Source organism: Candoia aspera, chromosome 18 (assembly GCF_035149785.1).
Source record: "Candoia aspera isolate rCanAsp1 chromosome 18, rCanAsp1.hap2, whole genome shotgun sequence".
NCBI classification, from domain to species: Eukaryota; Metazoa; Chordata; class Lepidosauria; order Squamata; family Boidae; genus Candoia; species Candoia aspera.
In genome coordinates, this window is record NC_086170.1 from 7,730,965 (window position 1) to 7,756,353 (window position 25,389).

Consider the following 25,389-nt stretch of genomic DNA (forward strand, 5'->3'; position numbering starts at 1 on the left):
GAGATGCAAGGATGTTGCTCTGTACCAGTGGAGTGCAGGAGAAGTGGTCAACGTTCAGCGGGTCAACTTCCAGCTCCAGATCAATGCTGTCGGCGTGTTTGGTGCTGAGGAACCAAGAAGAAGATGAAGCGCATCAAGCTCCTCACTCAGAGAAAAAGGCAATCTGATTTCTTTCGGGGCCTGAAAGCGCAGCTAGGCTGTGGCTTACAGGCACACCTGCTTATGGGAAAAAGCACCACAAAGCAGGAGGATGCCCAAGAGAAAGCAGGCATTGTTTTCGTTAAGCTGCCCAGAGCCGTTTACGAGATGAGAGGTGGAAAAATAGAATAAATAAATAAAATAAAATATTTATTTTATTTTATTATTTTGTTATATGTATTTATTGCCCTTGGGTGAGCAGAGCCAAGACCCAGGGGAACAGCCCCACTTCCCCGACTCTTACCGCCATTTGAGGAGAGTCTGGATGAGGGTAGCATAGCCCTGGGCCGCTGCGAGGTGCAGGAGGGTCATTCCCCTGAACGTCTTGGAGTGGATGAGGTGCTTGGACTTGGCCCAGCAGGCTCGGCTCATCATCTTCTCGCACACGACCACCACGCGGCTCTCGAAGCAGCTGCCCAAGGTGGCGGCCTCAGAGATGCACTGCGGGGGAGACAGGGTTGAGGGAGGCGGACCAAAGGGTGCCCCGGGGTGGGGTGGGGAAGAGCCCAAGGGCAGGAAAGGCATTTTGTGCCAGCAGTGGCAGAGTCTGAAGGAGATGTTCCTTTAGTGCATGGGACATGACTGAACCCAGGCCAATCTTTGCACCCTGCAGCCACGCACACGGACCAGGGAGGGCAAGTGTAAACCGGGGCGTGTGGCCGCTGCGGATGCAGCCGCTCCCTGATGGCATGTCTTCTGACAGCTCTTCAGAGTAGGAAAGGAAAAAAAAAATGCAGAAAAAGGGGTGTGTTGTTCTGGGACCTGTTGTGGAGCAACTGGCATTTTGCTTGGAAACAAGTCTCTCTCTTAGAATGATCTGTGACATCCTTAGCTAGATTGCCCTAACCTCAAAACTCAATTTTCTTCCATTTCTGCATTATAATATCTCGCTTTCTCTTCCCCATTTCAAGCTGAAATAATAATGCAGTTTTGTTGGTTACCCCACTGACGTATTCTCCGCTGGGTTCCGTGCTTATTTCTTTCCCATCTGCAGCAGCAAAAGGAAAGCTTCTGTCGCGTCCCTCTTTGAGCAAAGCTCAGCAGTTGCTACCTCCAGCAGCAACATCTCACTGCATTTGAACAGTAAGGAGACGACCGTGTGCCCTTTCACCCCCAGAATAAATCCGGCAGCTCTATTTTGTTTGCTTCCTTCTAACTACGTTTAACGTAATGTGCAATGTGTTCTAAAAGAAATGGGCTCGGCAGGGCCAGTTGACCCTTCTTCGTCCAAGCGCCCTAGAAAAATATGGGTGTTTCCCTTCCCCATTGCTTCAATGTTTTAAATAAAACGTAAGTTCTACTTAATCCTGACGGAGAGAATTTTATCTTTTGCAGAACGTTTCATTCAGCGGCAGCGCGATCACTGCCAACGGGGCAAGGTGTCTGGGCATGACCTGAGTTCCCATGACCGCTGAATCAGGGCAGTTAAAGGTCCATTTACACAACATACTAAGCGTGTTAAGTTTTTAAGCCTGGTTTGTTTTGACTCTCCAACCGGTTCCACATCTTAAACAGAGCAGTGAGAGAGAAAACCAGCGCTGCAGTTGTGTTAATCAAGCCCCCTTTAATTGCTGTCGTTTTTTTCAAGTTGTCAACAGATGATGCTGTTGCATAATTCCAATTCCCGTTTAAAGTTTTATCTTAGGTGGAGATAAAACTGTTCAGGGCACAGGGCCTGGTTATTTGCAGGGCTGCCTGTCTCCGGTTATTTCTGCCCATCAGATAAGATCTGACAGGGTAAGCAGAGTCCAGATCCCATCACTTGAGCTTGTCATCTGGGGGGGCCCAGGAGATGGGCCTCCTCTGCTGCTGTGCCTGCCCTACTGGCGAGAGCCTGGGAGGCGGCTTTGAAGCAAATACATGTAGTCCTCGCTTAACAACCATTCATTTAGTGATGGTTTGGACTTAAGACGGTGCTGGAAAAAACAACTTACGACCGGTCCTTACGCTTACGACCCTCGCAGTGTCCATGCGGTCACGTGATCATGATTTGGCCGCTTGGCAACTGGTTTGCATTTATGACCGTTGCAGTGTCCTGTGGTCACATGATCGCCATTTTCAACCTTCCCGGCTGGCTTCTGGCAAGCAAAATCATTGGGGAACCCCATGATTCACTTAATGACCACACAGTTCACTTAACGCCCATGGTGATTTGCTTAATGACCGCCACAAAAAGGTCATAAAATTGGGTCGGATTTGCTTAGCAACCAAAATTCCGGTCCCAGTTGTGGTTGTTAAGCGAAGACTACCTGTATTTAGAAACTTGTGAAAACTAAGAGGACAGAAGCATTCCTTAAGTCCTGGAAGGGAGACCGAATTTGGAAGAGTCCTCAGACCGCTCCTCCCTCACCCACTGGGGAGAAAGAGGGGCGGGGAGAAGTACAATCGGACTTCAAGATTCGGCATTTACCTGTGCTTGGCCCCCTCCATTGCCACTGCTGTTCCCCCCACTCTGCTTGTGCTGCTGGGTTCCAGTCATCTCAGCCATCCTCCTTTCCATCTGCTCCAGTCGCTCCAGAATAGACATCCTGAACTGGTTATCTGCATCCACAGAGGGGAGAGGGAGGGGCAGGGGCAGGGTTTGAGAACCGTTGGGGGCCCAACCTGCAGCTGGTCTTCTTGCTCAGGTTATCCTGTCCTATATGCGCCTTGCAAAAAGCTAGCGACAAAGGAACAACGGCTAAAACTGGTTTACACCAACACTGTCCACCTCTCAACTGGAAAGCCATCTGTGACCCCACCACCTCCATACACTGTTCTATATATTGGCCTTTGTTCTTTAAACCTCTTTGCTCCTTCTTTTTCTAAAACTCATCAGCAGTGACTTTCTTGATCTTCCCCATCCTCTCCAACCATTTACTCTACCTTTATATATTTATTTTGCAATTCAGTTCTCATCCATGGTCTCTACAGCACCAACCACCTCAGTGGTTTACTTGAGTTACTTCACTTGCATTCAATCCACATTCAGTTTAGCGCCCGTTAACTACAGAACCGACTTTAATCTGATTTGCTACCTGCTCCCTAAATGGGCTCAAGGACTGTGATACTTGGGCCAAAAAATGAAAGCAAAACACTATTTGTGGCAACTAACCCACTCTTAGAATAAAGCTGGTAGCCTTAGGTGCTAGGAGGCAGCTGGCAGGCAGCTTTGCGGGGCTTGCAGAGGGACCCTAGGCTGGCAGGGATTTGGTGACCCTCTTTGCTCTGCAAATTCAGATAGTATTAAGGAATAAAATGATATTAAGCTGACCCTTTTCAAGCAAGCTATGTGACTATCCAAGGCTGGGTCAACATCTTCTCAGAGTCTCCTCATTTGCAGGACTGATTTTGGAAAACAATGAATGTGGCATCAGGGTATCGGCATATCTGGCAAATGCTTTTGACACTTAGGGGATGCACACTTATCCACACCCTTTGGCAATTATCTTTGTTCCTGCCAGCAGAAAAGTCATTAACCAGTTGTGCATCAGAATAGACCATTCAATTTAGATTTTCGTAATTTCACATTAGCCTCTTCCTTTCCCTGAATGTTCTTTTCCCTTGCATCTTCCACGCTCGAATGCCCCGGCTGCTGAATTGCGTCGTTTCTCTTTAAAGCTTTACTGTATCCTTTCAGGATTCTCTCTGCTCTTGAACATCTTCTTTCCCATCCCTTCTTACAGCAAAAGACACTTAAAAAAGAATTAATTTAACTGAGGTGGTGTTCTGTTTCCACATGGAAACAGCTGGGGGTTCCTTCAGGACCTGGAGATACTTCATTGCACAGATAAATGTCTAGATAATTGACTTCATCTAGGGTGCTGGGTATCCACCGCTGCTGCCTCAGCAACCTTCCCCCAAAAGGGAAGGCTGGAAGCTGGATGCCAATTATCCAAGACTACAGAGGCAAATCATGTTGCCACCCACAGAGGGAGGCATTGACAATCTCACGGATCCACACTGCCAGTCCGCCTCCTGTTCCCCACCACAGCCAGGATGGGCAGGACTCCAATGTCCATGTGGCAGAGAACACCCTAAACCAGGGTTGCGTGGAGCCCTCGGGATCCGCGAGAGGTCCCGAGGGGTTCCCTGCGAGATCATGATTTAAAAAATTATTTTAAATCTGGGCAACTTCACATTAAAGAGGTAAGTTTCAGCCTTTACGTTTAGTTTAAGAACATTGTTCATGCATATATACAGGCCAATCCATGAAATGGATATAATAATTTTGTAACTTCTGGCCTGTATTTGAGCCTGAATGTGAAGGGGTTCCCTGAGGCCTGAAAAATATTTCAAGGGTTCCTACGGGGTCAAAAGGTTGAGAAAGGCTGGCCTAAACAAAGCTGTTGAATGAATTTGCGGACAGTTCAGTTCAATGCCTGGTGGACCACTGGCATTAGCCAACAGCATCTTGAGGCCAGGATCTCCAGCAATTTATGACCTCCTTTCCATCAATTTTTTTCTTGGACGCTAACACTTAGCATTCATTCATAAAATTTGTTTCAATTCCACTTTTCAACATATTGCTATCATTCCATACAACCCACTAAAATATTCCTTCTAACATTCTGACTCTTTGGTTTCACATCCCAAATCATTCCATCATTTTGAATTTTAATTCAACTTGCTCTGCTGAAGGCTTCTTGCCATTCCTCCCTTTTAAACCTTAAAAAAAATCAATTAAAGTTACTGGTTTTTGTCATCTACAGCCTCATCGGCTTCATCTTTCCACCAATCATCCTTTTTCAACCTTCCATTATCAAAACTTTACACTCTTCCATGGCATCTGTGATACACCTTTCATTCTGTCCCAAGCTTCTACATCCCCTTTCTTTTAATACTTTTGGATTTATACTTTTTTCATGAAGTCATTCCACTTTTGTTCTTAGTTAATTTCACTTCTTTGTCCATTTCTTTTCACAAGCTCTACTCTTCATGCTTCCCAAAAAACAGTCAGTTCCACATTAGAAATTTTCTAACACCTCTTTATTTGTTACCCTGCTCAAGAATTTAAGAGCATGACTGATTTGATTGTTTGGGATGAAAGACTGATTCATTATTTTGCCACGTGTACATATAAACAAACTTATGATTAGGTCGTATATTAAAAACAGATCTTTTATCTAAGCAGGTGTAATTCATCCGGCCCCGGAGGACTGAATTTGCTTAATGTAACATGGTGAGCTGCATTTCCCCCCTTTTCTCAATCTTAGGGAGGGCTCTCTCTGTGCCTGTGACCCTCCTCCTTCTGGCTTAGTTTTACAGCCCTCCTTCCTAAGGTTCACCAGGCTTTGGCCAAACACATCTTTCTCTGCCCTTGGGAAGTGCAGTCCAACATCCTAAAAGCCTCCTATGATAATGCTGATAATGGAAGCCACAGAGCAGGAATCCAAATGTTTCTTGAGGACAAACCATTTTTAGCCATTTCCAAAACCCTGTTTTTCATTTCTTGCATTTGATCATCAGTGGGGAGGATGGATGAAATCTCTACTTGGACCCACAGCTCTTTCACTCTTTTACCCATGGGTTTATAACTGCTTGCAACCTTGTGGACTTCAATTTTCCTCATGTTATCAGTTACTTCCGCCCCACCGTCAACTGAGCCTAGACTAGTCCATACAATAGATTCACTTCTGGACATTAAATCTATACAAGGGATTTATAAGGACCAATTTACACTTTGTGGACCAGGCCACAAATTACTCACAGCTAATCAAGCAATGCAACTCTATCTGCCCTGTCTTCTCACAAACAGGGACACACATTAAGGGATTTAAATCAGGCATTTCTCAAAGCTGAGTGCTCATCCCACAAAGTGAAAGCAATAGTCAAGTGGCATGCAGGAAACCACTCAGAAAAGACCATAAATCACCACTTCTCACTGATGATTCCCAGCTAAAACCCACTCAGTGTGTTATCTGCAGCCTGACCCGCACAACCTCCGTGATGCTTCCTTTTCACAAGCCTTGGGTGGTGTGCCACTGTTTGCACCCAGCCTCACAGAGTTCGCAACTGCCAGCAGCAATCATGCCACAATGACCCAAGGAACTATGGAAGGCTTGGGAGCCAACTCTGCTGGTAACTCCGTTGTAGGACTTAATGTGTCTCACAACATCAAGGGGATACACACATGTTCACCTCTAAGGCAAGACTTGCCATTGTGCAAAAGCAGAGTTCTTCTACACTTTTATGGGCCAAACTGGCCCGTCTCCAAGGAAGTACTTCTCAACCTTGGCCATTTTAAGATGTGCGGACTTCAACTCCCAGAATTCCCTAGCCGGCATGGCCGGCTGGGGAATTCTGGGAGTTGAAGTCCACACTTCTTAAAGTTGCCAAGTTTGAGAAGCACTGCTCCAGAGCCTGAGTTCACGTAACAAGACTAACCAGGAAGTTAATTATTCAGAGGTCATTTGTACACAGTGCTACGCTTGGTTAGACTTAACCTTGGTTCGTTTGTTTGTGACTTAATGTATTGTATGAGACAGCCTATTTGATTAGTTTTCTGCAGACTCAGAAAACGGGTGAATTTCAGCCAAGTTTGAAAAACACTGCCTGAAACAAAAAGAAAAAATGGGGCCAAATCCGGCTTCAGATATGGCAACACTGAATAGTTCGGGAGAGGGAGAAAACTTTCCACCTCCCCCCCCCCAAGATATCTGTCACTCACAGAATGAACAAGAGGCAAAGGGTTACTGTCACACCACAAGTTTAATGCGGTTACTGGGCTGATCCATTATCTGGATTTGCACAATATACTAAGGGAAAAAACAATCTAACCAAGATGAAAGCTTACCATGATTGGCAAGTTGTGTGAATGCAGCCTGGCCTCAAATGTTTGGGGAATACAACCTTGATCCTTTAAGCAACACAAGAAGGCCTTGGCCACACCCCAAAATTTTGTTAATACTAATAATCAACAGGTACTTATCACTGCCAGCATCTCCCGTTATTCTGGTCCTCCTTTACAGTCTCTATAACGCAGTATTTCCCTTGAGAACTTTTAAGAAATGTGGACTTCAACTCCCAGAATTCTCCAGCCAGCACAGCTGGCTGGAGAATTCTGGGAGTTGAAGTCCACAGGTCTTAAAGTTCCCAAGGTTGAGAAACGCTGCTATAAGGAATGTGCACATCAGTCCATTAAAGGCGACTACAGCTTTGAAAACTCAAGTCAGGTTGGCTGCAATTTTTTTTCAGGCTAATAACCAAAGTTGGCCTCTAACCTGCCCGAGGGGGTCACCCACTCCCCCAAAATAACGGCTTCGGGACCGAGGCGAAAGCTCCGATTTTTAAAATCTCCATTCCGAGCCGCGCACGTCGGACTTCTTCCCCGGGAGCGCCGCAAGACTCCCCGGGGCTCCTTCCGGCGCAACTCCGCCTCCCTCCAAGCAGGGGGCTGTGCGCCTCGCCCCCCCGCCACGAGTGCCAGCCAAGAGCTGCTCGGAGCCCCCCAAATTGCTGGGGGCGCGCCGCTTTCGCCTTTTGCATTTGGGCCATTCCCGCGGGCGGAAGGCTGGAAGGGGCGCCCCCAAACTCCAGGGCTCCCCCTTCGCGCACAGCCCGGCCGCAGATCCGAGGGACGGACGGAGCAACGCCCCCCCCCCGGCGACTTGTGGCCCCCAAGCTCGGGGGCCTCCCGGGGCACGGCTGCCGCGCAGGACCGGGCAGCGCCCTCCTCTCGCCCGTCCAGAGCGCCCGTCCGGTTCTCCTGCCCGGCCACGACGAGAGCTGGGGGCCGCCACCCGGTCCAGGGCCAGCAGCTGCCAGCCTGCGGGGAGGGGGGCACGGCCCCAGAGCCCCCCAGCCCTGAGCGGGAGGGAAGCCACCCCGCGGTCCCCGCTCCCGCCCTGCCCACACCACGCCGACAGGCCGCCACCCCGACGGGCTTGGCGGGAGTTCGCGCGCCCCGCTCGCCGGGCGCCGGGCTGGGGGCCGCGCGCGGGAGGGGCGTTCCGCGGCCCCCGCCCAGGGGCGCCCCGCGCCTTACCGTCGCGCCGGGCGAGCGCGCTGCCGCAGGAGGGGGCAGGTGCCCATGTCCGTCCCCGCCGGGCGCGTCTTCAGCCCGGGCGGCCCGCGAGGCCCCGGCCGGGCACGCGGGGGGCGCGCTCGGGCGCGGGTCGGCGGCGGCGGCGCCCGGCCGGCCCCCCCTCCCTCCGCCTCCCGGCCGCAGCCCGGGCGAGCGCGCTTCCCGGGAAGGCAGCGCCGAGCCAGCCGCAGCCGTGCGCCCAGCCCCGCGCGCGCTGCCCCGCCTGGGCGCGGGCGGCCAATCCGCGGCGCGGAAAGTGACATCAGCCCGCTCCGGCGAGGGGGGGCGCCCGCCGGGGACCCGCGCCTTCGCCCGGCAGCCGGAGCGGGGCCGGTTCGGGACGCGGGGGCAGCACGGCCCCGCGCCTCGCCGGCGGGACGGAGCGGAGCCCGAGCGGGGCCGCGCGGTCCCGCCCCCGGCGCCGCCGCTTCGCGCCCGCAATGCAGCCGTGGGCTCCGCATTACGGCAGAGGGGGGCCGCCGGCCGAGCGCCCTCCCGGCCGTCGCGCCGCGGGAGCGCCCCGCCGCCGCCGGGGTCCGGCGCTGCGCTGCGCTGCGCGGCTCGGCTCCCTTGCGCGGGGCAAGCAGCGCCCCCGCCCGCCGGGGGGCCCGGGCAGCCCGCCCTTCTCCCGCGGCCCCTCGCCGGGCAGGCTGGCCGCCCCCCCGCTCGGCCGCTGCGCCAGGAGGACGGAAGGCGAAGCGCGCACGGCCACGGGGCGGGACCGGCGCTTCTCCGCTCGCGGCCCCGGTTTTGCTGCCCCGGCGGCTGCGCTGCGCCGTCCCTCCTCCGCCTCCCCCCGCCCGCGCCCCACCGGGCCCCACCGGGCCCCCGGGGCTGCGCTCGGGGCCCGGCCGTCCAGCCCTGCTTCCTGCCCCCCGCAGACCGCGGGAGCCCCGGCGGAGGGAGCGCCGCGCCCGGTCCCCATCCTCTCAGTGGGCGAACCGGTGGCCCGAGGTGGGGACCGGCCAGTCTCCGCCCGGCCTACCTCACAGGGCTGTCTGAAAAGCAAGGAGGAGCCCGGACACTTGGAGCCCCTGCAAGAAATCCCAGCAGAGCAACGGATCAGAATAATGTATAGGTCGGGCTGCAGCCACAGCTGCCTTGCTCTGCTGTCCTCGCTGGACCCCTTTTCCAGATAGCAGCTGGCAAATATTCTCCTGCTTTAAGGGTGCGCACAGCAGCCGCTCCCTGGCCTCCCTCGGCTCCTGTCTTCATGGGCCCTTTACACCTCCAGGCTGGGGGTCAGCCCTCCCTTTCCTGTCCCCCAGCCCACCGGGCCCTTGGCAGGCGGTGTCTGCAGGGTGTGGGCAAAAACACCCTCAAGAGGGTGGCTGTGATCTTGCAAAGTCTGATTTTGATTGCCTCCATTTTGACTTTTTTGACAGTGCCGTATGGACCCCCCTGGGTCTTGGGCAATACCTAGGGGGGCACCCATGCACCAGCTCACCCAGAAGAGGCTCAGAGGCATTGCCATCTTAGCTGCCCCACTTCTGGACCTGTGGCCCGGCTCCTTGCTCAGCGCCGTAAATAGCCTTTTGCCCTCCCCAGCCAGACCAGCAGCTCTTCACCTCCTGCCCACGTCCAGCCAACATGAGCTCTGCGTAACTCCAGTCCCGCTCCTGTTTGCCCCCCTGAACCGTGGGTGCCTCCGCTGCCTTTGCCCAGACCTGTTCCGATGCATCTGCAGGGCGGCACGGCGCACTGGACAGCATCGGTTTTCTGATTAGGGAAGGGTTCTGCTAACGTAGGATAAAATCATCCTAGCCTTCTTTGCAGCTGTTTGGCGCTACTGGCCCCTTTCCAGCCAGTGGCTGTCTAGCCAAGGTGGCCTCCAGACCAGCCGCATCACCCACTTCCACCTGCAACGCCCCCCCCCCCCCCGTTCTTCCTCTTCCCCTTCCCACCCGAACTGAAAAGAACTTTCTAGGAGCAGACTGCATTCACTGCAGCCTGGATGCCGGGCAGCAGAGTCTGATAACCATTGGCGCCTCTCTGCCGCACACGGGCCAGGCATGCGCAGCAAAGGGAGGTGCTGCCTCTCTGCAAAGGCTCAGCCTGAGATGCGGCTCAGCCCGAAGAGCGTCCCTGGCCCGCTCAGCTGCCGCTCAGAGCCCTGGAGGAAAACAAGCTGTTCTCCGGTCAAAATGCAGCTGCTCCGGGGATGAGTGGGGTGCCGGGAACCGGCTGCTCTCCTTCAGAGGGTCCCGCAGCGCGAGGGATTCAACCTGGCCACTCGCAGCTGCTGAAGGCGCAACTGACACGGTCTCCCTTACGCTATCTGGCTTTGCCTGGGAAAGCGCCCCTCCCCACCAATCATATCCCAAAACTAGGTGGATTCACGCAAAACATCCCCTTCATTTCTCAATTCATCCAAAGTTGGGGATTCGCGTAATTTGCCAAACCACAGGTTAACTAAGATCAAAAGTCATCAAGCTCAGGCTGTGTGCACGCAGCTGCTAGGTCTCTCAGTGATTCGAGTAAGAGTGTTGGAGGAACACAGGCTACCTCCAGCCCCCCCCCTATTTTTTATAACTGCAAACAGAGTTGTTGAAGATGAGGACGGGGCTCCCCAATGTTTTAAAGTACAACACCCCAAGACTTGGTAGCATAAGCCATAGAAACAGCCGAGTTTCAAAAACACAGACCCGGGGCGCAACCTACAAAGCTTGAGCTGCTCCAAATACAGTGAGTGGTGTGGCATGCCCATTGCGTACAACAAATCAGCATCGTGGCGCCAGCCAGAGGCCCAGCAGGGCCTACCCATTTTGCCTGTCCCATGCGCCTCGCCCCCCCAGAAGATACTTCGCCCCAGTTGCTCGGCTGAGCCGGAGATCTCCTGACCTCTCCCAAGACTTCAAGCCTCCGATTGCCACTGAGTCACATTCCAGATCCTCAGGCCGTGGGGAAGGAGGGTGGTCAAGAGCAGGCCCTCACTGCCGGTGCCAACCAGCTCCCAATGGGCTGGAGTGGGTCTCTTTGGCCAGAGAAGTGACGGCCCCAGTGTCAGCCACGGTTAACAGGCGGGCCTGGGTGCCCAATGCCTGCGCTCAGCCTGCTTCCTTAGCTCCCCCCATCCCTGGGGATGCAGAGCCCCTGCCTTGCCTCCCCCAGGTCCTGCCTGCAGGAAGCGCGGCCTGCGTTCCTCACCATCCAGCGAGAGCCAGTCGTGTTGAGAAGAAGGGAGGGTCGGCAAGGCCCGGGCTTTGTACTCGAAAACCACCGAGTTGGAGATAATCTGGTTGTTGAAAGCCACCTGCAGCGTGACGAGGCCGGTATCATGAGCTGAAAGAGAAGGGCACTGTGAGAGCCTTCCCTCCCTTCCTTCCTTCCTTCCTTCCTTCCCTCCCTCCCTTCCTTCCTCTCTCTCTGTTTAGCAACAGGAATGGCGCAGGATCTTCCCCGCAGCAGCACAATTTGGGACCTGCGACAAGCTGGATCGTGTCCTTCACCTTGCCCGTCCCAGCTGCCCCAGAATAGGGACAGCTGCTCAGCGGGCCATTCAGATGAAACAGATGGGCAAGGAGAACCAAAATGGGGCATGATAAAATGGAGTGAACTCCGACAAGCCAAAATGCAACAGATGGGTTATTAAACAAGCTCTGATTAGGAAACTCCTGCTTGAGGAAGCAGGCAGTGGCCAGGGGAAGAGTTCCCCAGGATTCACTGCCGCTTCACCTGCTTTCAGGGGTGCAGTCAGGACCAAAAAGAAAATCTCTTTTGGATGCAGATTGTTTCCCATAAAAGCCACATGCTATGCTTTGTTTTAACCATGGTTTCTTGACCAAACCACAAACCCTAGTTTACACATACCAAGCCATCAATTGTGGTTTACAAGATCCAGGGGCTGGTTCACATATCCCACTAAGTCAAAAACAAAGAACATTGGTGGGGTGCATGAACCCAGCTTCCTTTCTTGCAGGAACACTGCCTAGATCCATACAACGCCAAGTCAGTTAAAGGCAGAATGGCAGACTGTGCTGAGCTGGTTGCAATTCTTTTCATGCATTTATGGTTTAGCATGTTGTGCAAGCCCCTCCCCCCCCCGGTTTCATTCAGGAACCAAGAAATTCATGAACACAGCCACACAGCAATTGCCCCTGGCAGAATGGCAGGGAGGTGGGGGTCCAAGTGATTCGGCTTCCCCATATACTGGCTCTCTTGATGGGTTTAACCCATGTGGGGAAAGGAAGTGTGGGCAAAGGCCAGCACAGGGGTGATGAGTTGGACAACAGGGCAACTGTGCCAATCTCTGCACACACCCTGCAGCTGCAGATGGCATGCATGTGCTGCTGGGCCCATGCTATGTGGGGATGGGAAGATAATCCCCAGCACCCAAGTGCTCTGCACAGTGGTGCCCTCACTGCATCATGTGCTCAGCAGGGGATGCCAGGGAATTTCCCCACTGACTCATTTTGGAAGTTTCCCAAGACTTTTAAAAGCAGCACTTCAGAACAATATCAGGTAGCTACGGAAGGCAGGAATAACCACCCGCTGGCCAGTTAGTCCTCAGCTGAAGCTGACTGCCCGACAATAAACTTACAGGTAGTCCTTGACATATGACTATTTATTAAACAATGATCTGAAGTTACGACGGCGCTTCTGAGTGTTGCAAAAGTCACACCCACCCCTGCAGTCACATGATCACATTTCGGGTGCTTGGCAACTGGCTTGCATTTTTGACTGGTTGCACCATCCCACGGTCACATGATCATGTTTTGCAACTTTTTGGCCATTTTCTGGCAAAAAAACCCCATTGGGGAACCTGGATTCACTTAACAACCCTGGTGATTCACTTACCAACCTGTGATCCGCTTAACGACCACTGTAAAAATGGTCGTAAAATCAGGTCCAGTCACCTGGAGACTCAACTCACGACCGCAACAACGTAGGATGGAAATTCCAGTCCCGATTGCGGTCGTAAGCCGAAGACTACCTGTATTATTTACTAAGGAGATGCCTTCCCCATCCAAACAGGTGGGAATGAGTTCAGCTGGGAAAGAGCAGAACCAAGTTCCAGGCTGTTAGCCCTCATCCAGCCCATTGTTGCCCTGTTTGGGGCACTGATTCAGAACATTAACTATCTTCCTAGAACTAGTGAAAAATAGACAGCTTCCTTGGGCCTCCACACACCTATAACTTCACACTCCTGAACAGCCTCTCTCAGGGTTCACTGCAGGTGCCCATGACGTCTGAACAGACCCCAGGAGCTACAGTCCAGGGTGTTGAGCAGAAGTCCTTGTATGTAACCTGGGATTGATCCTCCATGAAGGTGGACCAGTCTGGACCTGAGTGGACTTGAGTGGGTGATCCAGACATGCTCATGGTATCCAGAGGTGTCAAAGGCTCCAGCAAAACCAGAAGGGAAGGATTCCCTAGTCCCTCTTGGATTCTAGTATCTAGCAGGCCAAGCGTCACAGTATTCTCAACCCAAGGGACTAGACTGAAATGGAGCTGGACTGGAGATGATCCCACCCCACAGCCAAGGGCCTCCAGATATTTTAGGCCACAACTTCCACCGCTACTGACCTCTCCCATGCTGGGTGCGGTTGGTGGGACCTCTTTCCTTAATCAACAAGGAGGTCCTCCTATATTGAAACATGGGGTGCACCTTGAACTCAGGAGCAGGTCCACCTACATCTTGGAGACCATCTGTCAGAACTCTTCTGCAGCCCCACAAACAGCGCAAAGGAGGGCTCCTTCCCCAGTGTGTTCCCAGTGCTAGCAGTGTGCTGCCTCTGAATACAGGGTCCATCTAGCCATCCACACCCCCTGAATCTTCTTGGCCATCTGTTTTTGATCCACCTGCTTTTGGTGGGAGAACTTTGCTTGGCCACCATTTCTTTTTCTTCCAGAGGTTCCCTCTGCTCTGGAAGGGCAGTGCACCATGGGTCTAAGAGGCAGGTTGCAGGGCATGAAGAAGCAAGGAGAGCTACCAAGCACTATCTGGGGGGGCAACGTACCCAGAAAATAAATCATGGCTGGGGGAATCGATATTCTGCTGGTGGACTTCAGGGGGCACCTGGTAGCTCCTTAAGCTGGAAAGGGTTTTTCAGCAGGGCTTGCAAATGGTCCAAGGACAATTCAGAACTCGACTTCCCCAGGGCTTTGAGCCTCTTCCCCCACTGCCCCCGCAACCACTGTCTTGTCCTGAGACCCTCACCTGGGCAGTAACAGCGCAGCACCCCTGGCTGGATCAATGAGGCTGGCACTGAGATCTGGTCAAACAGGCAGCTGTAGTTATTGCTGGCCTCCTGCCAGGGTCCCGTGATCAAGACCTTCACGCCCCCCTGCAGAGGGAGCAAAAGAGACGGGATCAGCAGCCAGTGGGACCCTCTCCACACCCTGCCCTGAAAGGCCACTGGCACCGACTGCCTGGAGGAGAAACCTGGGAGGGGTTGTGCTTCAGTGGGACTTCCTGGACCGGGGGCACCAGCGAGCAAGGCTCCACAGCAATGCAAGGGGGTGGGAGTGGAGAAAAGCGGGTCCTTGTTATCCTAGACCAGCGTTTTTCAAACTGGGCAACTTTAAGATGTGTGGACTTCAACTCCCAGGATTCCCCAGTCAGCATGTGTGGACTTCAACTCCCAGGATTCCCCAGCCAGCATGTGTGGACTTCAACTCCCAGGATTCCCCAGCCAGCATGTTGTCCACACATCTTAGTTACCAAGGCTGAGAAACACTATCCCAGACCAAGGCAGGGATTTGCTGAACTACAGCTCCCAGCATCCTTCACCAGTAGCCTGCTGGCTGGGGCTGCTGGGAACTGCACTTCTGTTCTACCCCCCCTGCCCCCCAGGGCTAGATATTTCTACTGATATGGAAAATGATGCCTATCTTGCCCTGTATCCCTGGCAACAGCAGGGCCCATGGCCAAAAGGCTGAACTAGTTGGATGGAGTAGCCTGGGCAGGGTCAAAAAAGTCATGATGGTGCAACTGAAGCTCTGCCTGTTTTTTATGTGCCCTCAGCTTTCCCTTCTCCCCCCCAACTGACTCAACGCCAAAGGCAACGGGGTACTTTGGAGTGCAGGGGTCGCTCCTGCAGGCCCAGAAACCATCTGTCTGCTCCCCAGGATTATGCGGCAACTGCAGAGGGCAGCTGCAGCTGCTTTCAAGAGCGTCAGGTGTTGCTCTGGGATGCCCCCGCTGAAGCTTTGAACCGGATACTGCGCACAGCCCTCAGAGGGATTCCTGTTGCACGTAAAGTCACCCAGCAAAATTCAAGCCAATTTCCCTGTGCTGGTCACGACAAAAGTTAAGAAAGTATTGAGCCAGCTTCCACAAAGAGCTAAATAAGCTTCGGGAAGTCAAGTAGGAGCTGGCAGAGAACCTTCTCTGTCTTGGTACAATGACAGGGCATGGTGGGATGGCTCCTTGACCCCTAAGCTCACCCAGGTGTGAGGGAGCCACCCAACAGTCCCCCTCTGAATCCTTCCAAGTGCAGATGGCCTCTCTGAGCGAGTCTTGAAAACATCCCGGTCGAAGTGCCTGCCCTCTGCCGCCCTCTGCTGCCGGAGAGGTGGGAAGACGCTTCTTGCGGCAATTGTGCGGATTCTGATGAATCGTTCAGCGACCGTTTGAGGTTACAATGGCGCTGGACGAGTGGACTCACAACTGGTCCTCATAGTTGGGGCTGTCGTAGCATCCCTGCGGTCACATGATCGCGATTTGGGCACCTGGCAACTGCCACGCAATTATGACGGGGCGTGTCCCGTGTCCCGTGTCACATTGGCAACCTTCGCTGCCGGCTTCCGACAAGTAAAATTAATTGGGAAGCTGGCAGGAGGTCATGCATGATGATTGCGTGACTGTGGGATGTTGCGACCACGTGTGACCCGCCTAACAACAGCAACTGGAATTGCTGCAATTCTCATCGTAAGTCAGCACAGTCGCGTGATGTTGCGCTTTATGACTGCGTTGCTTAGTGACAGAGTTGTCGGTCCCAATTACTGTTGTTAACCGAGGACTAGGTTTCAGCCGTGCCACACCAGCTTTCAACTGGGTGTGCACCTAAAAAGTTTTGATTCTGTACGTCAGAATGTATTTGCTGAGTTTGTGCAACCCACTAGATCAGGCCGACAAAGTGTGGCCTGTTTGATTTATTGAGGCATAATGTGAGCACAGCTGTGGTGTCCTGCTAATCTGGATTTTGGGTGTCATGTCAATCCAGCTGTGGTTTAGGGCCTACACAGAGGCAGGGGAGAAGACTGGAGGGGAATCAGAAGCAAAAGGAGAATAGGGGAGTCTTTGGCACATTCAGCCGTTCATGCTTTGGCTGCATGGGTGTCTGCAGGGTGTGGTCAAAAAAGTCAAGATGGCAGCTGCAATGATGTGATTGAAGCCCTGCCTGTTTTTTATACACCACAGTGAGGCAGGGCTTCAATTGCACCGTCACGACTGCCATCTTGACTTTTGGGACCATTTCCCATGGACACCCCTGCAGCTGCAGTAGGAATGCGATAAACAGATTTGGCTCACATCCCAACCAGGGAACCCTTTGGGCGCACCCAGACAACCAGGTTGTGCTTTCCTCCGGCTGTGAGGCGGCACCGACTGCCACAGCATCAATGTGTGCAAGACGGCCTCATTAACAAGGTGAGGGGCCGGTGGCATACAAACAGTTTACCGTGGGGTGAGTTTTCCTGCCAGCTGGAAACGCATCTGCTGCTCTTCCTCCCTAACGTGAGGTTACCAAGAGGCTCCTACCTGCTGCTTGGTGCTGGACAATGGGCTTAATGGGTCCCAACCGCCACCCCATCCTCAGTGCTATTGCTGCCAAGCCCCACAATTGCTGAGGTGGCAAGATACGGTCTGGGAGGACCCTAACTCAAACCCACTGACCATGCCCTGGGGGGAGTGGGCTGGCAGAGCTTCATTACACCAGCAGCCCCAATCCCATCAGCCACAGCCAGAGTTGGAGGCCTTGGCTGCCGGTTTTGTAACAGAGAGACGTGTTTTTATGACCACTCTATGCCTCCTTGAAGGACTGATGGAGTAGGCTTTCGAAACTGTCCAGAGGACTGAATTTTGGTGTTGACAGGACATGGTATTTCGGCATCAAATATCGGTATGTGATATTTAATCCCAAAGAAGTCTGGGTGGTTGGTTTTAAAAAAATGGTACCCTTTCCTGCCCTGCTGCTGACTGGATTTTGAGGTTCTTGCAGCAGGACCACCTCAGCGAGGACCACAGCGTGTGTTGGACCAAAACCCTCCCGCACAACCCTGACCCCGCTTTCCCAACTATCTGTGGTTGGTGCCTATGGCAAAAGAATCCCTAGGGCTGACCTCAGGGTACGACCACTCGGGGGAGTAATCGGTCACCATGAAGAGGCGCCCACTCTGCTGGAGCATGCCGAGGGTGCCCTGGGCTGCTGCTGCTGAAACCACCTCGGTGACATGCATGTAGGCCATGGGGCTGGCCCCGTTCTCCGTGCTACTGAGGTTCAGGTTTGCTTGCTGCGGGCTGCAACAGGGAATGCACATCTCTGCCTGGCTGTAGGCCGCCCGGCTGCTCTCCTCGGTCTGGGACAGCCCAGCGTTCTCCCCAGAGACCAGCTGGTGCCCGTACAGGGCGTTGCTCCCGCCTTCCACTGAAATGAAATCATTGATCAAGTCAGAGAATTGGTTGCTAAAGGAGATATCAAAGTGGTCCAAGCTGAGCTCCATGTTGGACGAGTTGTTCAAGCTCGGGTGAGCCACCGGATAAAGGCCTTGCACCATGTTCCCTTGGAGGACGGGGAGGTTGCCACCGTTCCTCAAGCCGCCGTTGGCCTCGGGCTGCATGTAGTGCTCCGCCCCACAGGACTGGAGCTCCCCTGATTTCAGCAGGTTCTCGTTCCCTTCCGCCTGTGGCAAGGTCTCCATGGGGACTTCCCCCTCGGTCGCCATGGACGGAAAGTTGGCCTGGAACTGCATGAGCTGAAGAGAAGAGGTGGACTCCATCCGGGCCTCCACGGTGCCGTTGCAATTGGAGGCGTTCTGGGGGGAGGCCTCCGTCTTGACGTTGGGGAGTCCCAGAGGACTGACGAAAGAGCTGCTGGCATCGTTCAGGCTGCTGTGGGCGTTTTGCTCCAGCGGGAGCGCTTTGCCGCTGCCTTGCAGGAAGAAGCTGGGGGACGGGGTTTGGTGCGCGTGTGGGCTCTGCACCGCCTGGTTAAAACCCGAGGAGTACCCCTTGTTGGAGTCAATCGCGCTGAAGTCCATTTGTTCCAAGGTGGTGCTGGGGCTGAGTCCTCCCCCCGAGGGGAGCAGGCTGGACGCCGTGGTCAGGGTGAGCGAGTGGGACGAGGAGGAGGAGGAGGAGGAGGAGAAAGCTTCTTTGGACATCTGCTGCTCGAAGGACGTGTCTTCTGTCTTAATCTCCTTGGTAAGGGCTGTGCTGAAGTTGAAGCCCCGTTCCGTTGTGGGCGACTGCCGGATGTTGGCGCTGAGGCCTTCCCCTTTGGGGCCTCCCCCGCCGTACGTCTGCCCTTGCTTGGGGTTGTTCAGGAAGCAGTCCGGGTCAAAATTCATGGTGGTCTCTGGGATCTTCCTGTTGGTATCGAGGGTCGTCGAGAGCACAAGCTCTTCGGAGACGCTGGCGGGCAACATGGAGAGGCTGTCGGAGCTGCTGGCGGTGGGGAAGGCGAACTTGTGGCCGTCAGAACTCACCGCCAGCACCAGCCCTTGGGTGGCAGCATCGGAGGAGAGGAGGTGCTGATTCGGCCCGGCGGTGGGGGACATGGTGTAGACGGCCTCGCTGCTGATGTCAGACATGAACACCGTGGCGTTTTGGGACAAGTTGCTCATCACCGAAGCAACTGCCATGCTGGAGACCCCAGTGACCGCCGGGCTGTCTGCAACGTCGGGGTCGCTATTCAACCCGCTACTGATGGAGACAGGGGAATTCTGGGTCGTGTCAGGAACCTCTACTTGGTTCGTGGAGGAGACCTCGGTGCTGTTCTGGTGCAGCAGCACCGGCTTGGCCACTTTGCCGTTCCTCTTCTCCCGGTTGCAGGATTTGCTGTGGCTGTGCTCATTCTTGCCTTCCGAGACGTCGTTGTTCTGCACCTCCGAGTGGGCGCTGTAGGCCCCCGACCGCGGCTCGACCTTGGGGGAGATGATGCGGTGTTTGGCACTGTTGCACTTATGATGCACGCTGCTCCCGGCCCCTGCACCAAGAGAAAAGCAGAGAGAGCCGTGAACCGCAGCGTCTCAACGGTTGGCCGTCATATCAACTTACCTGCCTTGTTTTTCGTGGTGCGCTGACATGCTTCCTGAGTCGACGCACCTCCTGGGCTTGCACACGACACTGAATGAGAAACAGCCCAGACACGCTAAGCCACACACAGCCACAAGCAAGCTTAGCCAGCTTGGACTGTGTAGCCACAGGTCTTTTCTGAGATGGTTAAGTATTTTATGCCCAAGCCAGCCATGGTTTCCGTGCTGCTCTGCACTTCCCAACAGCTTCACTTTCCACACCCACCAACTGAGGAATAGCCCACAGCTGGGGGAGTTTAGGTGCTCTTACGTATATTTTTCAGTTGTGTACTTGGGACTGGCCATACCCCTTGATTTACAAGGCCCTGATCCCAAGACAGCAAACAGTTGGTTAATTCTACCCCGGGCTGTTTGGGGCCACAAAAGTACTCTGAATTCGGCAATTTCATCTGAATGGCTCACTGGGGAAGGTGAGACAAAGTCCCAGAGAGGCTCCCTGAGAACAGGGCACTCTAGGCACCCTATCTCTTTTGCCATTCTACTTTCACACCCCTCGGCCATGGGGAGGGGGGTGAAAAAGGGGCAAAATTGGGCATGGGAGGCCACCTGACTTTCTCCCCCCATCATGCTGCCTCACACTTAAAAAAATTCACCCCAGTGGGGGTGGGGGTGTGTGCATGTTTGTGTGATGGGGAAAATGGAAGAAGAAACCTCCCCACCTCTTTTGCAGAGGGATACCTGGGATGGTGCAGTGTGGCAGAGAGAGAAATGCACTGCCCACAGCAGGGGATGATGGGGGTCATGGGAGTGGGAGAGCAAGCCTCCCATTCTGCGCTTGGCACCCTTTTCTGCTGACTGGTCCAGCTGTTAAAAGAATTGTGAGGACAGGTGATGGCCGCCGCCACCTCCTCCTCCGTTTCCTCTTCCTCTTCCTTCTTCCTGGAGCAGTGTTTCTCAACCTTGGGAACTTTAAGATGCGTGGACTTCAACTCTCAGCGTTGCTGGCTGGGGAATTCTGGGAGTTGAAGTTCACGCATCTTAAAAGTTCCCAAGGTTGAGAAACACCATTCTGGAGGGACCTTTTATGGTGGCTTTGTCTAAAGCAAGTTGGTTAGTGACAGCCACACCTACGGTCACGCCTAGTTTGGACCTGAGCCTCCTTTGGTGAGCCAGTCTGTTCAGTCCTCTGTGCCCCATGGAGGTTATGGGATGGGGACAGGGTCTGCAAGTTTAGCCGTGGAACTGAAGCCACCAGTAGAAATCTTCTGCTTTGGCCTGGGCAAAATTATTTGTCACCGGTTTCTTGATAACAGCCACATGGTCTTCTGAAAGCATCCCCTAAACACAGGCATCTTGTCTTTGCCTTTGGTCCCTCCCCAGCTACTCCTTTCCTGAAAAAGAGCTTTTCCCCCATTTGTCTTAGAACCAAAGATTTTGTTTGTTATTTTCCCCCGTTTCTTTCTGGCTTTCCTGCCTGAAGATGTGTATCTTCCAATTCCCAGCTCCCACGCTTCTCTTGACTTACAAGCTTCCCATGAGTTTCAATTTGCATAAGAGAGCACACCACGGTCCTCCTGGCATTTATATTTTCTTTCTCTCAGTATGTCTTGCGCCTCCAGTAATGGCCCCAGTGACACCAAGGGACGGGGAATGGTACCAGCTCTGGCCTTACAGTAATGGATTTTTTCCTTCCCTTCTGTCTCATCAACGTGGCAAAGAAGAGAAACAGTTTCTTGCAAATAGAAAACTGGTGTTCTCCTGGAGATATTTATTTTACTCATAAGAGTGGCAATCCCTTATGTAACCCTCCCTCCTCGGCTGCTGCAAAGTGCCACCCTGTGGGAAAGCTCTCTTGATCAGGGGTTTCTTGACCTTGGGAGCCTGTGATTTCAGAAGATCCATGAAAATCACAGCTTTATTTTCACTAACTGACATGGAGCTTTTCATCAGAGAAGGAATGCATGCAACAAAATAACTTATGGCCTCTGGATTCCAAAAATGTTTGCTAACTTCAGTAAAGCTCATGACCTAAAACTAAAGCAAAGTCAGAATTCTGCACGTTGGGTTGGGGTGAAGTTCCTTTCTCTTCTGAAAGCGTGTCATCAATCATGGTCAACCCAGTTTGCATTTCGAAGGTTCTTTTGTGCCTAAATATCCATGCCAGCTGTTAATCCTACGATTCTAGAAATCTAGAATCCATTGGATCTATGCATTTGATGTTATCCACTTTTGAGGCCTTGGAATACTCTTTTCTGAGGAGGGTTTGGTAAGTTTCAGCAGACCCTCAAAGGAGTTAAAAGGTTAAGAATGCTCTAGATGGGCAGTGAGTCTGCAATCAAAGGAGTCCTACGGCTGAGCAACAGCTGTGTGCCAGGCCACGGAGTAAACTAGTTCTGCAAAAAAAGGCAAAAACAGAAGGATCAATTCTTGGCACCTGTCAAGGTCATTTGGAAGGGAACCAAAAGCAACACTGCCAAGCCTGTAAAGGTACTTGGAAAACTCCTCCTAGTCAGTGGACCTCAAAGGAGAGGTTGTAGTGCTGGATAGCTGCACCAAATTGCATCTAAATGCAGCCCAAATGATCAAGCAGCTACCAATCGAGGGATGGTTACATTGTTTTTGGGGCTTTTTAGCTTAGAAAAGGGGAGTTAGGTGGACATGATTGAGGACTACAAAATTAGTCATGGTTTGATGACTATGGAGAAGTTTTTCTTCTTCCCTTGAAATGCTCCAGACTGAATGGTGGGAGATTCAGGACAGAAAAGGAAGGACATCTTCATGTAATACGTCAACACCGGAATTCACCAACAGAAGATGTATCTTTGGCCACCAACTTGGTACCTCTAAACCAGTGTTTCTCAACCTCAGCAACTTGAAGATGTGTGGACACTTCTGGGAGTTGAAGTCCACACATCTTCAAGTTGCTGAGGTTGAGAAATGCTGCTCTAAACAAAGGCAAGGAAATGGATAAGGCCACGAATGCTAAGTGCTGCTTCTAAGGCCTCTAAAGACCAGCTGAACTGGGGCAAGGGCCACGTGGGATGAGGCAGTTGGACTCAGTGGGCCTCCAGAAGTGAGTTGAGACGTCAGATGATCCTGTTCCAGGACTTGTCTCCTGTTCATCACTTATTCTCACAGAAGGAAAAGGTTAGAACTGAATCTGGTGGACATGTGGGAGAATTTGCTGCCCAGTGCAGGACTCAGCTATTCTTAGCTAAGACACAAGGGTTAGAGAGGCTGGTGGGTCCTGCAGTTCATCCCATGTATCCTGGACCATGGTTATTGCAGGATACCTTCCAACTCTACATAACAAATCAGAATTCAGCGGGATTCAACCTGCACATCTGTCCAAAGCCAGCTTCCAGCCCTGATGGCCCTTGAACAAGTGCAGAATAGGTATCTCTCCAGGTACCTGGAAATTCTACCTAGCCACCATGCTGAGCGACCCTCCTCAATCGCTCCTCCCTTTAATTTTCTTCCTTCCAGGCCTTCCACGTTTTGCCCAGCTCAAAATCTGAAACTGGCTAGAAGGGGGCGAACGCTTTTGCTTTAATATTATCCATTAATTGAACTGCTGGCTGTGGTGGTCTCCAACTGGCTCAGCCAGTTTCTGCTGCTCACCCAGGTTGCCGGTGCAGAGGCAGTTGTGTGTCCGGGGTTGCGGCTTTGTCTGGTGGCTGTCGAGGATCTGCTGGACCAGTTGCTCCACCGAGAAGCCAGAGCTGCTGTTGCCATTGCTGCAAGTCCACTTGATGCCATGAACTGTGGACGGAAGAGCAGAAGAGCCTGTGAGAAAAGAGGCCATGGCAGCCAGATGCCCGGAGCCCGATCAGAGGCGATGCTGGACATCTTCGCCCTTGTGCAGAGGACCTCCAGAAGATCTGGAGCCCCAGACGTCCGCCCAACATTTCTTGCTACTACAGCCAGCCAGGAGTGGTTTGAGACCTTGCCCTGTTCCACTAGAGCAGTGTTTCTCAACCTTGGCAACTTGAAGATGTGTGGACTTCGACTCCCAGAATTCCCCAGCAAAAAATGCTGCAAAATGCAATTACGTGACCATGGGATGCTGCAACAGGTCATAAATGTGAGACGGTTGCCAAGCACCCAAAATGCGATCACGTGACCACGGGGGGTGGTGTGATGTTTTGCGATGCTCGGAAATGCATTATAGGCTGTAAAGCACCTATTCTGAGGCTGTCGTAACTTTGGATCATCGTTAAACAAACGGTCATAAGTCAAGGACTACCTGTAACTCATATTTCCAAGGGCAATCCAGTTATCTCTGCAATCCAACCATCCACTTATCACTTGCCTTCCCCTTCTCCTTCATCTTTGTTAAGTATAATCCAGTGCAAGCACCGAGCCACGTCTGACCCTTTGGGGGGATGCCGCTTTCGCGATGTTTTCTTGGCAGACTATAGAGCAGGGTGGTTTGTCATTGCCTTCCCCAGTCGTCACCTTCCCCAGCAAGCTGGGTACTCATTTTACCAACCTCGGAAGGATGGGAGGCTGAGTTGACCTGAGCCGGCCACACGAGAATCCGGCTTCTGCTGGGACTGAACTCGGGTCGTGGGGAGAGTTTCAGTTGCAATACTGCCGCCTACCACTCTGCGCCACGTGAGGCTCTATAATCCATGTAATCCACTGTTTTTCAACCTTGGCAACTTGAAGATGGCTGACTGGAGAATTCTGGGAGTTGAAGTCCACAAATCTTAAAGTTGCCATGGTTGAGAAACACTGATCTGGTGGAACAGAACCGCTGGTTCTTCAGACTGAATTCCAGATTCACTGGGACCATTTCTAAAAAATATTTCCAGGATTACAGCATGTGCTCTTTGCTAAAATGTTAGGTACCTCCAGCTTTTTATTTCACTGAGATGTCTAGGAAATGTTTATGCCACCTGAAACACTTACTTAAGGCAGCTTATAAAACAAAGCCATAAACTGCTAAACATTTATATTCAGTTAACAAAAGCAGCTGCGCTAAAACAGTTTATTCTCTCGATATACCGACCATGTGCATTAACTTAAAAAGATCTGCAAGAGCCTTCTTAATGGGAGGTGAGATTTTTCCAAGCATCCGGTCATTGTGCACAAGTGCATGGATGAAAGCTTTATGCCCATCACCATCTCGAAGCAACCATGCCGAGTTGCCAGTTTGGGTCAGTCACGCGTGTGAAGGAAGGCTGGGGCGAACCGTACAGGGTGGGCACTTAGTACCCATCTCTTGAAGAGAAGGAACAGATCTCTGAGAGATTCCTCCTTAATGGATTGGCTTCGCATTGGGAAGAAGGTCAGCAAATGTGGAGCCTCCGAGCCTAAGGAGAAATTTCAGAAACTGCCTGTTCAGTTTTGGCTACAGGTCTGTGGGGACTGACTGCTGCGGAAGAGAAGAAAGATCATTTACTCCCTGCTGTTTTTTAGACCCTCCGTTAGTCTCTGGACTAAAATGGGGAGATGCCTCCTGTCCACTGAAACAGAAGGATCTTAATCCAGGAGGGGAGCAGCCGGGGCCAAGAGCCCAGGAGGCCTTGTAGAAACACTGACCTGTCCAATTTTAAGTGCAGGGGCTGTGAATTGGGACGGAAAGACAGGTTCCTTGGCTGCAGAGACGATAATCCAGGCACAAGCCTAAAAGTGTGAGGTCAGGCATTCATTCTGCTTTCCCCCAGACAGCCCGCAACATCGGTTAAAGCAGAGATTGCTACGGGATGGGAGGAAATGCCCATGTGTCCTTGGTTCAACCCTCTCTGTGTCCAAGCGACTGCTCCTGGTTCCTTCCCCCCTGCAGAGAATCTCACCCTCCCTTGTTGGATCCAGTTGGGCCATCCAACCCACCTACTTTTGGCTCTCAAAGGGAGTCACCACCCATCAGGGTGGTTGTCCCCCTCTCTTTGTGCATCTAGACAAGGTGCTTCAGACTTCAGGGAGTGAGAGCGTGAAGCTTCTTGGGCGCAGCAAATGAGGTGTGATAGGCTTTGACAGCC

General features: G+C 52.7%; 2 protein-coding genes across 5 annotated transcripts in view; both read right to left on the bottom strand.

Moving 5' to 3' along the window:
- The window catches only part of LOC134507216 (calmodulin-binding transcription activator 1-like), a 51,323-nt gene extending 43,041 nt beyond the window's left edge, over positions 1 to 8,282 (bottom strand). For all 4 annotated transcript variants that reach the window (XM_063317716.1, XM_063317717.1, XM_063317713.1 and 1 more), the window contains exons 1-4: positions 8,165 to 8,282; positions 2,609 to 2,739; positions 443 to 639; positions 26 to 104 (exon numbers count right to left, since the gene is read on the bottom strand). In XM_063317716.1, coding sequence (XP_063173786.1) covers positions 26 to 104; positions 443 to 639; positions 2,609 to 2,725 — 393 coding nt within the window. In that variant the 5' untranslated portion in view covers positions 2,726 to 2,739; positions 8,165 to 8,282. The remainder of the gene's footprint in view (positions 1 to 25; positions 105 to 442; positions 640 to 2,608; positions 2,740 to 8,164) is intronic.
- A 1,143-nt stretch (positions 8,283 to 9,425) lies between these two features.
- LOC134507198 (calmodulin-binding transcription activator 1-like) overlaps positions 9,426 to 25,389 on the bottom strand; it is a 31,801-nt gene continuing 15,837 nt past the window's right edge. Inside the window, exons 2-7 of the mRNA XM_063317693.1 lie at positions 23,024 to 23,164; positions 17,489 to 19,353; positions 14,364 to 14,490; positions 11,351 to 11,485; positions 9,772 to 9,884; positions 9,426 to 9,497 (exon numbers count right to left, since the gene is read on the bottom strand). Of these exons, the coding sequence (XP_063173763.1) occupies positions 9,426 to 9,497; positions 9,772 to 9,884; positions 11,351 to 11,485; positions 14,364 to 14,490; positions 17,489 to 19,353; positions 23,024 to 23,164 (2,453 nt within the window). The remainder of the gene's footprint in view (positions 9,498 to 9,771; positions 9,885 to 11,350; positions 11,486 to 14,363; positions 14,491 to 17,488; positions 19,354 to 23,023; positions 23,165 to 25,389) is intronic.